The sequence below is a fragment of the Lytechinus pictus genome, chromosome 3 (genome assembly GCF_037042905.1).
Source record: "Lytechinus pictus isolate F3 Inbred chromosome 3, Lp3.0, whole genome shotgun sequence".
Lineage (NCBI taxonomy): Eukaryota > Metazoa > Echinodermata > Echinoidea > Temnopleuroida > Toxopneustidae > Lytechinus > Lytechinus pictus.
In genome coordinates, this window is record NC_087247.1 from 63,401,171 (window position 1) to 63,418,018 (window position 16,848).

The window sequence follows — 16,848 nt, forward strand, 5'->3', positions numbered from 1 at the left end:
AGGAAGAAGAAGAAAGTAAAATGAAAAAAAAGCTAGGCGTTTATCAAAGTGAGGGGAAAAATTTGAAAATAGACTTTATATACAAATTTTCGCTTGCGCTGCGCGCTCGCATTTCCTGTGTAATGAATCCCATTCAAGAGAATTAAATGGCACTTATATATCCAGTTCTGAAATCAATTTTCACACAATATTTTAGTTCGCACATCAAGCTTTTATTATTTTGTTTGACTTACACAAATTGTCTATATATATCAAAATTTTCAGCTCGAGCTGCGCGCTCGCATTGTTTGATTTGTGAGTTATCTATCCTCTTTGGAAATTCTTACCAAAATTTGTCAAAATGCTCCTTTATCATGTCAGTATATCAACAAATTTAGCTCATGCTTCGTGCTCGCATTATTGTTTGACACACACAGCTTGTTCTTTATTTGAATAAAAACGCGCTTAGACTGTTCAGTTTTCAGGTCGGAATATCAGAATATTAAGCTCGCGCTTCGCACTCTCATTATTTGATTGGTGATACTTGTATCCTCTTCATTAATCACTAGTCCCTTTTCACGTTACTATAATAGAATTTTGGCTCGCGCTTCGCGCTCGCATTGTTTAGTTGGATACTTATTTGTTTTTTCATGATTATAAAATCTCCTCAGAATCTTCAAGTCTAAGGATATAAAATATCAAAGAATTTGAGCTAGCGCTTCGCGCTCGCATGATATATTAAGACCACATGAGATACATTATCTTGTTTATAACAATGAAAATTAACATATACTTAAAACTGCAGTCTTTAGTTAGGACTACCCCCGAAAAACCAACAAAAAAGTCAGATTATAGAGGCCAATCGAGAAAAATGTTGACGAAAATATTTTTCGGCCCCCCCCCCCTATTGGCGAAAGCTGGATCCGCCCCTGTTTATATTGCATCAAAAACCGGTGTTTCCATCGCAACACATTGAAGGAATGCTGCAAGGTATGGTGTCGGTAAATTTCTTGCTCAAAGAGAACAAGCCATTACCATAGCCATAACATGCCATAACATGCCTTTATTTGATTTTTCAAATATACCCTTCAAAATAAATAATCATAATGGCTCCATGAAGAAAATACAATTTTTGCAGTAGGTTCATATCTAACGTAGATAGCAAAATAATGAGCTTTGTCTTGATATATATTTATCTAGAAATAAAGAAGCCCTTTTTCTTTATATACCTATCTTTTTTAAATGAAATTATTTCTACGGGGCAACAAACGAAAAGTGTCAACGATGTACAATACTTTTATAGCAGTGTTCATACCGTGCATTATTTTGTGTTATTTCCTGGAAATCTTACCATTTCAAGAAGGAATGCATTTTCCTGCCCACTTGTGATAGAAACCAAATTACCACCCTTAGACTGGCAGAAAGCTTGAGCATCAAACCAGGCCCGCCTGTCTCCTTCTCCAGCAATATCACTTATATAGTAACAGTATGGTCTCACGTATTTCCATTCGCTGTCAGATGGACACACACCAACTAGGGTAAGAAAATACAGTTTTGAAAACCATGGGATTAATATGAGTTGAGGTCTAATCAGAACGACACTTTATTGCACGTTTAGAAAAGGTATGTTTTCGAGTATGTGCACAAAGTATGTGTGCTGGCCAGTGGGTGTGGGTGCATGTCTCTTTCGTGTCGATGAGATCTCACCTTTTGTTTCAGTGGTGCTTCACCATGTGTACGAACTTTGATTCACGCAAGATATAGAGTAAGGATTATATTATTGCAAGAAATATACAACTACATTAGCTCTTAGGATATGGATGATTAATATCATCGTGGTGAATAACATGCCTGGAAACAATTTCAGTATGTCATAATTCGAGCTATAACGGTCATTCGCTTTTACGACTACTATTTGAAGAAAAACCCGAGACCAAATATTAATTGGTTGTTTAATTATCTATATTTGTTCAATATATAGCTTTAGTATTATCATGATGTACAACACATTGAAACGTTTTGATTAATTCAAGAACTTTTGGAAGGGAAATTGATAATGGGTAAAATGATAATTTTGGAAACACATCATAAAATTATGAAAAGAGATAGCTTTGTACTTAAAAAGTGTGTTTTTTGCTTACCGGTAGGCAACGGAGTTACTGGTGCCTTAGCTATATTGAAAGAGAAGGTTTATAAAGTATAAGTGAAATAAGCTAATGCAGTCATTGAATTGTCATGACAACTAAATATTTATCACCAATTATAAAATATCTTAAATTTAAGTGAAATTATAATGTCCATGTCAAAATTGACCAATGAAAGCTAGTATTTCATGAGCTTCGAGTGGTGTAGGGGTTGGTAGACACTGGAAAGCCTTAAAAATCAAATAAATTATAGAACTATAAAAAGCCACTTTAGGAGACTCAGTATTCTACCGCTACATTCAAATATTCTTTGTGAAGAGGTGACAATCATGTTTAAACTTGCGTTTTGGTTTCTTGCAGATCCAGCTCCTGAGTGCATAACAAGGGATATCATTCCATCTTCTTCCTGGGTTAAGAAACATCTCTGTACATTCTTCACTGCCTGAATGGTCGTTTGGTTCCCCAGTCTCCCAGTTTACGTAGATGACTGCAGACCCATCACTCCACTGCCAGGCTATAAAAGGTAAACAATATATTAACGAATCATAGTAATATCATAACAAGTCTAAAAATCTACTCTTCCTCAGTGAAGAAAAGATATTAATTGATGGATATGAGTGATGATTAACTTATTTTTTATTAATGATATGGGTACATCGTTGCTTTACACATTACGATAACGAATCTTACTTTCCAATTCCTTTAAAATTTGATGTCAAATATTGTACTAAGAGTTATGATTAAAGTCATCTTACTTACCTCCTTCCTGATTGATATCATTCAAACCAATCCAAAATCCAAAGAAATTATCTGCATCCCTGAAATTAATGGAAAATTATTAAATTGAACCAATCAGATGATCATTCATTTAGGTCGTCTATCATATTAATGTTTTAGTCTTTCATATAAATATTGGTAGTTTAATTTATGTATCATGAACGAAATACAAGTATAATCCTTGAGATAACTTTATTAACTTTAGCAATCTGCGATCTTCAAAATGTCCATTATCAGATGATGTAAAATCATATCATCTTCACAAAGAACGATGGCATCTTCAATGAAGTACTACATGTGTCTCAATCAAACGTTACCAAAAGCCATCATTATAGGCAGGTTAATTTACCATGGGTTGATTCTTTATATATATATATATATACATGTATTTATATATATAAATATATATATATTCGCTATTAATTCATTCATCCTTACTGTGGTGTGAAACCTGAAACAATGTATTGCTCTTCTGCAGAAGTCTGAAAACTGGCCATATCACCTCCCATAGCTTGACATTGAGCTCTAGCATCAGAGAAGGAAAGCTGCTCATCGGCAGGTTTCTCATAAACCTATCAATTGAACACAAAGCGAAGTTTAGTATAGTAATAACAAATTAGGTTACGAGGTACTGAGCTGATAGTGAAGAGAAGGAGAAGAAAGGGTAATAGAAATGATTTAAGGAAGGTGGAAAGAAAAAGGTGACTGTAAGGAAGGATAAGTAGGGGCTCTTTGGATACGAAAAGAATGGCGAGGGGAAAGGGGTGCCTTAGCTGTGGTAGAAATTGTGCTGGTAAGTGTATTGCTCTTCTGTAGAAGACGGAAATCTACATAGAATGTATCAGAACATTGGCGTTTAGTTACATCTTGATATTTTATGAAGACCTGGGGGAAATTTCATAAAAAGACTTGCGAAATATTTTGTTTGACAAATTATATCAACAAATTAACCCTTGTCATCTTAGATACTGTTTTCTAAACAAGTATAACTTACCATGAAACAATTATTTCCATATCCGATGGCTCCAACTTCACAGCCATCGTTGGTTGGGGATGTCACTGGGGCTTGAGTATAGGGTATCTCTGTAGCTCCGAAGATAGGTTGCTCACAAATGTATCTAAGTGTGTTTGGGCAAGGTTCATCCATCCATAGTCCAGCAGAATATTGATTGTAACCGCCAATCATTGCAACACATTTCCCAAAACTATCATCTAGTAAGAAAAGTTTTATTTAATTATGTAAATGAGTATAATTGAATAATTTGATTTGAGGGGTCCACGATTTATGAGCACAACGTTACAATGAACCACTCCATTTCCAACACATTATGTTTAGCTACAGATATAGAATGATCCATTTAAGTTTCAAATGTATGATTACGATAAATTGTGTTACATGTTTGTTGATCATAATTTTCAATTGTTGTAATTATAATTACAATTAATTATATTTGTATGGATTTGTACACTCTTCTGTTGGAAATGCGAAAATGTGAAACTGAAAGTTCAGTTATTATATTCGTTCAAATCTTAGTTATAAAAGTTGTTTGTTTTCTAATTCAGAGACTCGGTCTTGCAGAGTGTGATAATAATGATGAAAATAAAAACGATGTTAATGAGTAAATCTGGTTGCATGACCAATGCTCTGAGGCACATACTACTTAAATTATTGTCCTCTAATTCCAATGTAGAAATAAAATTATAATCACTCTACAAGACATGTACTCCAGTGTTCTGTGTCTAGACAATTATACTGCGTATTCACCAAGCCTGGAGGAAAGGAAGGCTTGAATTTATATTGACCCATTGTCCCATTAGAACAGTAATTATTGATTGTTTGGGTATTAGAAATAACTCTGCCATTCTTAAATTCTTTAGTAAATTGTGATGGTGTTCGAGTGTTTCGTCCGAATTCGATAAATACACCGACATCATGAAAGTTGCTTCTTGTAAAAAATGGTTTGTTCTCCGCATTTTAGCCCCCCTCTAAACCAAATTATTTTACGCAAGGGTCTACAAGAATTGATGATCATCATTTGAGTTCATGGTGTGATTAACTTCTTTATTAGATTTAACGGAAAGTTCTGGGGCGGGGGCTGACTGCATGAAGAAGGAAGAGAAAGAGAATGTGCTGCGAAAAAACTTCAAATTACCAATGTTGCATTGAGGATGGTAACTTTTAACACTTGTGTACCCACCCTCTTTTGACAGTAAGCCAAGTATGCCTTTTGAATCATAATTACTAGTAGTTTTCATTTGAATTAAACATGTTTTCTAAGTGAAAAGAACAAACTGCATATTATCTTGACTTGTTGTTATTTAAAAATGAAAAGTACATACCTGGTTGTCCTGGACCCCAGGCGGAGAATGTCGGATATGAACCGTCAACCCATTTGTAGGTTCCGGGTACATCCGTATCACTCAAACCGATCCAGAAATCATCGCTGCCTGTGAATTCAGTTGCGTATTCACCAAGTTTGGAGGAAAGGAATGCTTGGTCATACCTGAAAAGGTGTTTTTATGGATTAAATATAATATATGATAACTTTGTTTGTTTGTACTATGTGTAAGCCTGAAAATGATATTTAAACAGAAGAGCAAGTAGAAGAGCAGAAACAAAAGGGTGTGGATGGGAAATACGAATGGGAAGCTTTGGGAAAGGGGAAGGTTTGGGTCGAAGATGAGAGGGATGAGGAATGGAATAGTGTACTGCTAGATAGAATTGTGCGAAAAACTGATAATGATATTGAATGGTTATATACCTGTCGTTGAGGGTAGCCAATTTTCCTTGTTGCGCTAAACAGCTATCTCTAGCATCAGCCCACGAAAGCTTCTGGTCCATGACCATCAAATAACACGTCGACATGTACTTTACCCAGCCCTGTCAGGTTTATGAAATAAATGATATATTTTTTTCAAATCTTGAAACGGAAGAAAGGGTTCAGTTGATATAGACTTCAAAATTGCATTTGTCCTTTTTTATTTAGTTGCGGAAGGTTTAGTAGTCATTGCCATTTGGTCTCTTTAATGTAATATATTTGCAAAATGGACCTGTATCATGTATTTCACAAAGTTTGTTTAATAAGGTTTACTGTTTTTATATTTCACATAATATATATATTATTCCCCAACACCATTAAATCTATCACATAATGTAGGGCAGATTTTTTTTTCAATTTCAATTTAAATAAACATTTCTCTTCTTCCATTTTCACAAGATATGGTTGTTTAACATATGATATACAGAATCATTTGTCATAAAAGAATAAAAATATACCATAGGTTTGTTTAATTTAAGGCGTAAATCTCTGTAAGCAATAACCTAACAGTCACTTCCAAAGATGGTGGTTACCATAGTGCTAATGGGTACATACCGATGGGCATCCATCATTGGGAGGCTGTACGACGTTTTGATTAGATTTGGGTCTCTTACAAACACCATACATTGAGAAACCAGTACATGCTACATCTCTCCATGCACCAAACTAAACAGAAAAAGAAACAAAATTCATTATAATTTGACAATCATCCTTAATTTCTTATTTCATGGCAAAAAGTGATTAAGAAAATGACAAGATCTGAAATGATAAGATCCAACCACTGAAATATACTTCACCTCATGTCACGAAACAAACGTTAGCCCATTTAATGATTTCAAACAAATCCATTGCAAAACTTGGTTAAAGTGGTTAAATAACGTTTGAAAAAATAAACCACCCGAACCACTGTTTGTAAATTTAATCATTTAATTCATTACAATAACACTACAGTTACCTGTGCGTCAAAATAGACACAATCATCATTGAAGAGATCATTATTGGGCTCTCCAAGGGCCCATTGAGTGAAGGTTACAGGACTCCCGTCTGTCCAGGCATAGTTCTGTTCTACATCCTTATCAGTCAGTCCAAGCCATACACCAATTATGGTCTTATTACCTTCGTTACCTTTGGATAGAAAACAATGAGAGATTTTGGCCATCCTCTTTATTGAATGTAGGAGGAAAATAACAAAGATTGACAGGTGAACTTTAAAGCAAACTTAGTCCCAAACGTCGCAGCGATATGGCCAGTCACTGGGCCGACAATAAGGATCGTCACAAAAAACATTTTTAAGGTAGAATTTCAGGCTAAGGAGTTCCTTATTTTCAACACTTCAGACATTGACTGTCTTGATAGGTTTCATTAGGTTGTTCTGATAGTCACTTAATGAACATGAACATCTTGGCTTGGATAAAGAACGGCTCCTTCAACCAGAACTAACCCCCCCCCCTGCTGCCATGGTCGAGTAATCACCATATAAATACTGAATGTATATGATAATGAATAATGTTTCACCTGTTTGCATGAGGCTGTAAATAAAGTTATTTTCACTCATATCGGAGACTGAAGCAAGCTTGGAGGACCTTAGCTCACATAGATCTTGCATATTGGTAAATGAATACATATCAGTAACGATAGAATAGCAGAAGCCTCTGAAACTCATCTCATTTGCACTGCATCCGTAGCTTGGGTCCATGGTCGTCGGTGGAGCATCAGTAGGTGCACTGAAATCTGAAAGTAAGAGGATTGTTAATCATTCATTCATTTTTTTTTATTAAAATCTATCTTAAAAAAAAATCTTTTGAGATAAACCGTTGTCGGGACATAAAATCGGGATAATTGTTTTGAGGAGGTTAGTATGATTTCATTTTATAAATTAACAACAAATTTTGGACACAATATTCATTCTCCTGATTGGTTCTGTAAATGTACTCTAATGAGGAAGACCAGCCATTGTGCCAGAAGATAGCCTTTCCAGGCGATGGATAATTTATTAATAAAATAAATACAAAATGTAAAATTAATCATGCGTATGTTGCTTGTTTCTTCGTTGATTCTATGTCGCTTGTACCTTTATTGTTAATTATTTTGTTTCATAACGTTTATTCTTATACGTCGCTCACTGCTTATTTTCAATCGTGAGAAAAAAAAGTTAATACCAAGACTTAATGTTAATGGTCACCTCTTTGGTAATGATCCCATGGATCCTCGAACTCGGGTACCAACCCGACGTTGCCAGCAGTGTCCTTGTCAGAGGAGAGGAGGACACACTGTCTACCACTGCGATAATAGTTGAATGAACGGCAAGTAAATGTGGCAGTCATACAAAGAAATGCACAGTCTTCTGGCCATACATTGTTGATAGGGACTTCGTTGGTAGTGTCGAGGCGGGAGTTGGTGTACGTCATGAAGTAACGGGTAATTAATTCTTAAGTGAAACACAGAAATCATAAATGGTCAGTGATTAAATGATTTGACAAATGAGCATTATATGATTGTGTGATATCATAACTTGTCTATGAGTTATTCTTAAGAATCACCGGGCTGTTTAATCTATCTTTTTTTTTAATTCAAAAAAAGAGGATATTGCTTGCTAAATTAATTTTTACAAAAGAAACAAAAACTGGGGACAGACGGATTCCTTTAATGATAAATATAGAGGAAATCATACGGTAAACTCTAATTGCTACTCCTCCTCCTAAACCTCGAGATAAATCTTTTTATCCACACAAAAGAGCAGCAGATTCGTAAATTACTTTTAGACTCAACGATAAATATGGTAAAGCTTTAAGAGTGGTAAAGTGTACTCAACATATGTACTTACCATTCCTCTTACAGATCCCAAGTCTGGCATTACTACAAGCAAGATCATTCCATCGTCCTGAGTTTGCATACATTTCTACACAATCTTCACCTCCTGCATTGTTTGGTTCACCTACATGATGAAAATAAAATTTATTATGAAATCTTGCTTAGAAAACTAAGATGGAGCCCTGACAAACGAAATAAAAAAATACAGTGCGAAGGAAGAATACAATGAAAGCAACACAATAGGAGAAATAATACAAACTAGAAAAGAATGTTTCAAGGAAAATGGATAAGGAGGAGAAGCTGGACTAATTACCTACAAAATAACGATCACAAAAATGAGCTAATGAAGAATTAAGCACGAAAACTTTTAACCCTTTCAGTACCCCAAACAAATAAAGAATTCTTGAAATCAACCTGCAGCGCAGTAATTGGTGGTATCAAGATGACTTGTATTTTTTGGTAAAATAATAAGCAATTATCACAAATAAAAGTATGAAGATGATTGGGAAAGCAAGGTAAATGGATCAACAGGAAAAATATGAGGCATTTTATGCGTATGTTAGAGAATTATTGAGACAATATGAAGGCAAGATGTTTTCATAATACTAATAATTAAGTACAAACATGATAATTTCTATGATCCTACTCACCACTCTGCCAATTTAGGTAAGCAAACGGTGCTCCATCAGACCATTGAAATCCATAGTTAAGGTTCGAAGAATGTAAACCAATCCAGAATGAGTTTATACCATTGTTGTAATAGTACTGGGCAAATCCTATAATAGAAAAATATAAAATTATTTAATACTGAGAACAAACCAAACTCACATTCTTAAACTTTGTTTATGTCTATTACATTAACATAGAAGGAAATTGTCTCCAGTATGATTTTAATTTTCTCTAAACTATTGTATATCTCGATTTAAATTCACTAACATCTTTCCCTTTTCTCTCGTTTCGATAAACATTCTTCATTTGTTCTAAGTTATTCATACTTGAATCCACTTAAATATGAATAATCGCTTTAAGGTTTCTTGGTGGCCTTCTTTGGTGTGTATTACCATTAACATTCTAAGCATTATTGCATCAGGATATTGTAGGCTAAGCAGATCCAAGATTTACGTAGTGTGCATTTGTGTCATCTCTTCGGCACATTATTATTACAATGGCTGTATCATGTATTATTCTACAACTATGTACTCACGTTGAACAAACTCAGTTTCTAGGTTATTAGTAAGACTGGTGAGTCTTCCTCCTTCATAATGACATTGATTATCTGATTCCTGCCAGCTTCGATACTCCATCTCATACTTGTAACAATTGCCCGATGATGTATCAAAAATCCAACCATTACCACAGCGATCGCTAGGTGGAACTATGAAATCAAATGTAAAAAAATAATACGTAACAAGTCGACAAATAATGTCTTAGTCTGTTAGTCAAACGATCTTTACGAAATAAATGTTCACCATCGTTGTGGATTTGTTAGTAAGATGAAACTGGTCCTATGTGAGTAAGAAATGATATCAGTACAAAATATGAAAATAAGTTCATTTAAAATCCAATCTCTCTCGACATCAACCTCTCCCCCTCTCTATTTAATGCATGTGCTCTCCTATATGTCCTTTAATACCATTTTTGTTTTGATTTGAGGAGTTTTAAAGACCAAATGCTTCAAAGTAGTTTTTCCAAAACATATTAAAATACATTATTTACATCTGCAAGAATCTTCAGCTGTGATGTAGACACATTTTCTGGATTAAGAAGAATAGAAGAAATAAAAACACTTAATACAATATACTCACATGTTATTGGCATTGGTGTTGTGTAAGCACCTCCCGGGTCTGTTATTGAATAGAATAAGACATGTCATAGAGTGACAATTTGGAATTTATCAAATCCTTCATTGCGATATTGGTATTTTCATTTTCGAAATTAGAAACAAGGAACGTGATTCATTGCACTTATTTGCATAGTTTATTGGAAAATTATTGGAAACTTTGATACGGAGTAATATTAAGTATTGGGTAAGAAAAAAATATGAACTCACATTTCGGCATTTTGCAGATGAAGCGATAGACCCTGTCACATTTATGGTCATTCCATGTTCCAACCTTGTAGAAATATGATTCCAGATGAACACAGTCCTCGTTGCCAGAATTGTTAGGCTCTCCTGGTCCCCAGTTACGATAATCATACTAAATGTGATAGAAATAAAAGAGTTCTGGTGATCGACATGAAAAGAAAGTTCGAGATATGAATTACACCATTCGATGAAGTAGAAAAGAGCTATATCACCCTGTGTGTGTGGGTGGGGCTTGTTTATTACTAGGCAAATTATTTTTTACGTTATAGAGATTGTTAGTATGCATATTATAGAGATTGTTAGTAATCACATGCCAAAGGATATACTTGTTCACATCACATTTTAAATGATGACAAGTTTATCGTGGACTAATAGGGGATTTGATGATTCTGTAAACAAAGTGACAATAATGTTTCTTTACACCTTACCAAGAACCAAACACACCATTTTGAGGCGAATAGAAATCTAATGAAAATAACTTAACAGAAAGTAACTGAACTAAAATTTATATAAAGAGCAAATTTCTCAATTTGCGATTTCATTCCGTGCTGCTTTACAAAATGACAAATTATGGCTAGAAATCTACCTTCCCCCATTACAATGTTTCGATCTTATTGATTCAACTTACCGGAGTACCGTCTTCATACTCCCAACCGCTCTCAGTACCTCTATCATGCAGACCAATCCACATACCCTCACCGATATAATTAACTCTTTCTGAAAATAAGACAAAATAACACATCAAGTAGCGACAGAATTCAACTTACATTAATTTAATTAGACATAACTTTGTATTTTTCATATCATTAGCAGTCACGAGAGGAGAAAATAGCAAAAAATAACTTTATTACTGAATTTTTAATTTACTGTGCTTATTTCAAACAATTCATCACAGTCTAAAATAAAGAATACGGAATAGAACTTTTAGTGGGATGTAGATGAGTAAAATGCCTCTATAATTTGTGTGCTTCTCGAATACTTGCCTATATCCTGGAATATGGGGATGTAACAATAAATAGTACACACCTGTAAGGAATGATTGTTCTCCATTAGAATGAATACTGACAAGATTAGCTGTTGGAAAGTAAGCTTGACACTGAGCCTGGGCATCAGGTTGGGTGACTATCAGAGTTGGGAAATAATAACAACTATCTCCATATAAATCCCATCCAGGTTCACAAGATCCAACTCCTGTTTAAAATAGGGAAAGAAAATGACAAATATAAGTCACCTAAAATATTTTTACAGTTTCATCTTTGAAAAATAATGGTGAGATAAATATCAGCATTTGAAACCCGAAATATCATTACACCACTGTAACTACCAAAAGTGTAAATGTTCATTATTATTCGACAGTCTCTGGAAATAACACTCATTGGGTTAGCTCAGATTCTGTTTAGATTCACAACGGTCCTCTCCTTTGATACCTGAGTGATGAACATTCCTGTCTTGTAAAAGGACACCATGAAAATTCTCCATGATTTGTTATTTCATATGTAATTAATATCAGCCAAAGGTAAAACTAATGAAGGTTAAATCACAAGTCAGTCAATTCAATTCAACATTGATCAAGGAATCGTATGGTAGAATAGTACAATGGAGGAATGGGGTAATAGTGACTTAATTATGAGTTTTAACATCACCTTGGTCTGGCTGAACTGGTGTCACCACGCTTCCTGTATTGAAGGATAAAATAATTGATTCTCGTTAATAACAGAAAAGTTAACATCGTTTTTTTACCGAGGGAAAGATCATGAACATCAATATTTTTCTTTATTGAGACCATGTCCCAGGACTACTTTATTGCTACAAATTAAGTAAATGACGGAAAGGAAAGTAGTAATAATGCAAAGTATGGGGGTGGGTTCGAAATGAGGATCGGCATAATGTAATTATTAATCAAATGAGCAAATTTATCAAGGTCTTGGTTTGAAACTGGAATTGAATTTGATAAGAATTGAAATTGAATTAGAAATGTATTAATTTGCACACGTTATGAAGTAATTCATTAGAAATACAGCCCCATTTTTGTTTACTTGTATAGCAGACGTAGTAGTAGTAGTAGTAGTAGTAGTAGTAGTAGTAGTAGCATGTTAGTATATTATTATTCTTATTTTTTATTCGGAATTTCAAACAACAAACAGAACCGTAAAATGATAACATTACAAAGTATGACAGAATTTTATAAAGGACTCCCCCGCGGCAGTCCTTGAGTTGCTTGGAAGAAAAAAGAAATGTAAAATTCCTGTCACCCGCAAGTCATTCCTTCCGATTCCAGGTAAGGCAGCGAGTGATTACTAATATTACTAATAATAACTTATACTAATGCTGCTATTGATAACAATTAATAAAATGATACTAATACTATGTATCTTACTAATATCAAATGTGACAAGAAAATCTAACGGCATTGTGTATTACGAGTCCAACGTGTCTAAAATTCAAGTTTCAAATACTAATACCTACCAGCTTTGATTTTGCAAACGAAACCTCCAAGAAGTTGACAGTTATTCTGATACCATTTGCCCGAAACATCATCTACATAAAAAAAAGGATAAGTTCTTGAATTCGAGGTGTAACACGAACATGAAGAATAATTCACACTTAGTCTCTTTTCTAAACTCTGTACAAAATATACACGTATATTATTTTTTAATATTAAATTAGTCTAAACTTAAAATGTAAGGGACATTTACTTACTGGTTGCCATATAAGCACAATCAGTTTGAGCGTATGTGTTAGTTGGAAGACCAGGTGCCCAGTTGGTATAGGAGGATGTGGTCTCATGGGCCCATGACCATGTGCCATCAGCCACAGAATCTATTCAAAAATACAACACAGTAAGAAATACACACAACACAAACTATATGACTATATGTGATTGAACTAAGTGGTATTCAGTAGCGGACCGTGACCCGGAGGAGACAAAGCATTTGAGGGGCACTGTATTGTTTGTGAACAATGCTGTGCCCCCCATGCTTTGTCTCCTCCGGGTCACGGTCCGCCACTGGGTATTATCTTAAGTAAAAAAATAATTGAATGCCCCTCCGAATTGTCATACTAATCGTGATATGATAATCATGATAATGTATTATTAAGCGTTGTATCAATTATCGTCATTATACTTATAGACATTTCACAATAATGATAACGATATTATGAGCTCTCGTGTGACTAACATCCAACTATATAATGGTCATCAGAGGTCTACTCCTTGCACCAATAATGTTTAAATCTCCCCCAAAATCATTAACGCAAGGGTTCAATCTTAAGATCAATCTTTTGTTTGTCAAAAGCATTATCAGATGTTATAAGTAATGGACCCATTTTCTTCCTATGTTAAAACTGTGTTGTTTTTCAATGGGAAGTCATATATTTACCTGAGTATCCAAACCACATATTGTCTACATTTTCAGCGTTGATCGTTGCCATGTTACTTGCAATAAAACTATTTTCAGGATCACTGTGGATGGTGAAATAATAGTTACATAAAAACATTATTTATCTAAAACTTTTGTATTGATTTCTTGCACATCTATGAAACCTTTCAATTCATCTCTTCCAAAAGCCTACATAGATTTATACAGCCACAATTTATTTTTGTTCACAGAAAATTTAATACCGTTTGAATGTTTGGATAATTTGCATAGTTTTTGCCAATATGCCTATATGCGACAAATATCAATTTTCATGAAATAGTTCAGATATTATTAACGAGCAGAATGATTATATTATATAATCCTCCTGGCAATAGATGCTTTATGACCGCTTTTGTAAAAAGAATAAGATCTCTACTCGTTCAAGGTAATTTGGCGACTTAGTATACTGTATATCTGAATAAGATGTGAAAGTCCCGGCTTCTCGAGTTGGTATAGATGTACGCCTTTTATCATGAATAGTATAACTATTTGGCGAAATGTATACGATACAAACCTTAGAATAGAGGCCATATAACCTCCCTGTGCATCGCAGTAATATTTTGCATCAAACCATGTCCTTAGGAGTGAGTTAAACTGATAACATTGACCACCGTGTAGAATCCATCCTGGTGCACATGTACCTGGTATTAATATAAAAGAATATGATTATCTGCGATCTGTAAACACGGTAGTCTGTATTGAACGTCAAAATGAGGTACAAATGATGTTCATATCCTCAAGGTCTAATCGAACTGTCAGCGAAACATCAAAATCCTCCCCAAAACACCGTAAAATCATTGCTGGAGTATATAGCTATAGCTTGAATGAAATAAATTTCTGTCAGTTCCAATAATTTCAAGTAAGCACTATTGATGGTTCAATTTTAAGAAACATACAAATGTAGAAAATCTAATAACTTAGTAGGTCCTTCCAATTTGTGTATTACTAAATGTATAATTTAATTGTTGCTCTTGTTTTATTCAATGTATCGCTACAGGCCCAAGTCCAATAATAAGAATAAAGAGTCTGAAGAAGAGTACGCAACGCGCCTTTTCAATCTTTATTGTATACTGGGGTGCACGCCTTATACATTTCGAATTTAGATATGAAGACAGTTGCAAAATGTGTACAAAAAAGGGAAGAGCTGTGCGTTGCTTGATGATATTAGGATTTAATTACTAACCTTCTGGTCTTTCACAAATGAATCTCTTCTTTTCATCACAGCTATCAACGCTCCATAAACCATTGTTATCAAATCGTTCGATTTGTGCACAGCCATTCGGAGAGAACCTGACAGAAAAATACAGGTAATAAATTCAACAATTTGGTGAGCTAACCAAAATTTCCGAGAGAAAACCCCTGTACACTTTCCCGAGCAAAATGATCGACCAATATATAGCCACCGTATATTAAATATGTTTGATATGTATTTACTTATGATAAGGGTTAGCCTTATCATTAGTTTTAATTACTAATAATGTACCGTAGCTATGGGTTTATGATGTTTCAAGAAATTTGAAAAGTGGGGGAAATGCATGTCCATGATAAATCCCAAGAGTTTAATACTCACGAATTATCTGGTTGTCCTAAATCAGTATTCCAGTTAGAAAAAGAAGTTGTATCAGTCCCATCTTGCCATATATAGTTCCCCTGGCCTTGGTTCTAAACACAAAATAACAGGGCTAAACTTAGTCTAGACTATGACAGACGGTCGTTAAACAATCAACTATGATAATCTTGTATTTTTAAAAGAGTTTTAGCAATGATTTGGCATCACACAACAGAGGCCATAATAGATGGATTATGATAATTCTGTATGGCTATTCTTTGCGACGTAAACTTCTGACAAATCGAAGTTGTAGCCAAACTGAAACAGAAATGAAATGGTGTAATTTTTGTTTTGCTTGAACTTATTATGATTTAAACGATCATCATGATTTTTTCGATGTTTTTGGTATATTCAGATAGTCCCTGATTCAAAATTTAAAACACCAATAGAAATATGCTATTACTGCTGACACTATTTTTAGGCGTTATTAGAGATCTAAGATTTTAAAAATGGGGAACCACTCCCTTTTGTGAGTTATGTAAGGTATAACTCTCAAAGATTTTAAGAATACAGATTAGTTTGACAAGTACGTTTCATTTTTTTTTTCAATTTTATTGTGTCATCCAATATTTTATTGAAGTGTCATGTGGACCAACTTTCATTCATATTTTAAAAGTCCCAGAATCCATTCCTATCCTCTTTTTCCCTCATCAACCCAATAGAATAGAACCATCTTACCCTATCACTCAGACCTGTCCAGTATGGAATGTTAGCCTTGGATGCTTGGATGGAGTTAGCAAAGGTCTGCTCACCAGCATCATTGATGGAGATTACGTAACCATCAAGAAGAGTACAGTATGTGATTGCATCATTGATGTTCTTAGTATCAGAAACCCACCTGTAACACTTGCCATTGTATGGTTCCCAGCCATTCACCGTGTCACATTTAGGAACAACATCTGTTAGAAATAAGTTCATTATAAAAATTAGAACTTTCGCAAGCTACATACGTAAAAAATTCAAATGTTGAAGAGAACCCAATTATTTTCCCCACGAGGACTAACATATATCAATTAAGAAAAAAAGAAACGTATATAGACTTGAAATATGTATTGCATATAGTGCTAATAGGTACCTTCGAAAGAAACATACAGAAATTTAAAAGATGAGATTTGATGAGTGTACTTCTCATTTTCTTAGATTAAACATGTAATTATCAGTTATTAAAAAAATTACTTGCAATTTACAGCAAACAATCAACGTA

The 16,848-nt window shown here is 34.3% G+C and overlaps 1 protein-coding gene across 1 annotated transcript in view; it reads right to left on the reverse strand.

Moving 5' to 3' along the window:
- LOC129256830 (macrophage mannose receptor 1-like) overlaps window positions 1-16,848 on the reverse strand; it is a 30,783-nt gene that overhangs the window by 7,723 nt on the left and 6,212 nt on the right. The window contains exons 5-31 of the mRNA XM_054895022.2: window positions 16,323-16,543; window positions 15,606-15,697; window positions 15,219-15,325; window positions 14,550-14,676; window positions 13,997-14,079; window positions 13,317-13,436; window positions 13,083-13,154; window positions 12,260-12,292; window positions 11,643-11,807; window positions 11,245-11,333; window positions 10,581-10,728; window positions 10,336-10,374; window positions 9,735-9,905; window positions 9,181-9,306; window positions 8,544-8,654; window positions 7,902-8,147; window positions 7,235-7,450; window positions 6,675-6,844; window positions 6,275-6,385; window positions 5,663-5,781; window positions 5,241-5,404; window positions 3,895-4,112; window positions 3,339-3,472; window positions 2,883-2,941; window positions 2,467-2,637; window positions 2,121-2,150; window positions 1,331-1,512 (exon numbers count right to left, since the gene is read on the reverse strand). Coding sequence (XP_054750997.2) covers window positions 1,331-1,512; window positions 2,121-2,150; window positions 2,467-2,637; window positions 2,883-2,941; window positions 3,339-3,472; window positions 3,895-4,112; window positions 5,241-5,404; window positions 5,663-5,781; window positions 6,275-6,385; window positions 6,675-6,844; window positions 7,235-7,450; window positions 7,902-8,147; window positions 8,544-8,654; window positions 9,181-9,306; window positions 9,735-9,905; window positions 10,336-10,374; window positions 10,581-10,728; window positions 11,245-11,333; window positions 11,643-11,807; window positions 12,260-12,292; window positions 13,083-13,154; window positions 13,317-13,436; window positions 13,997-14,079; window positions 14,550-14,676; window positions 15,219-15,325; window positions 15,606-15,697; window positions 16,323-16,543 — 3,524 coding nt within the window. The remainder of the gene's footprint in view (window positions 1-1,330; window positions 1,513-2,120; window positions 2,151-2,466; window positions 2,638-2,882; window positions 2,942-3,338; window positions 3,473-3,894; window positions 4,113-5,240; window positions 5,405-5,662; window positions 5,782-6,274; window positions 6,386-6,674; window positions 6,845-7,234; window positions 7,451-7,901; window positions 8,148-8,543; window positions 8,655-9,180; window positions 9,307-9,734; window positions 9,906-10,335; window positions 10,375-10,580; window positions 10,729-11,244; window positions 11,334-11,642; window positions 11,808-12,259; window positions 12,293-13,082; window positions 13,155-13,316; window positions 13,437-13,996; window positions 14,080-14,549; window positions 14,677-15,218; window positions 15,326-15,605; window positions 15,698-16,322; window positions 16,544-16,848) is intronic.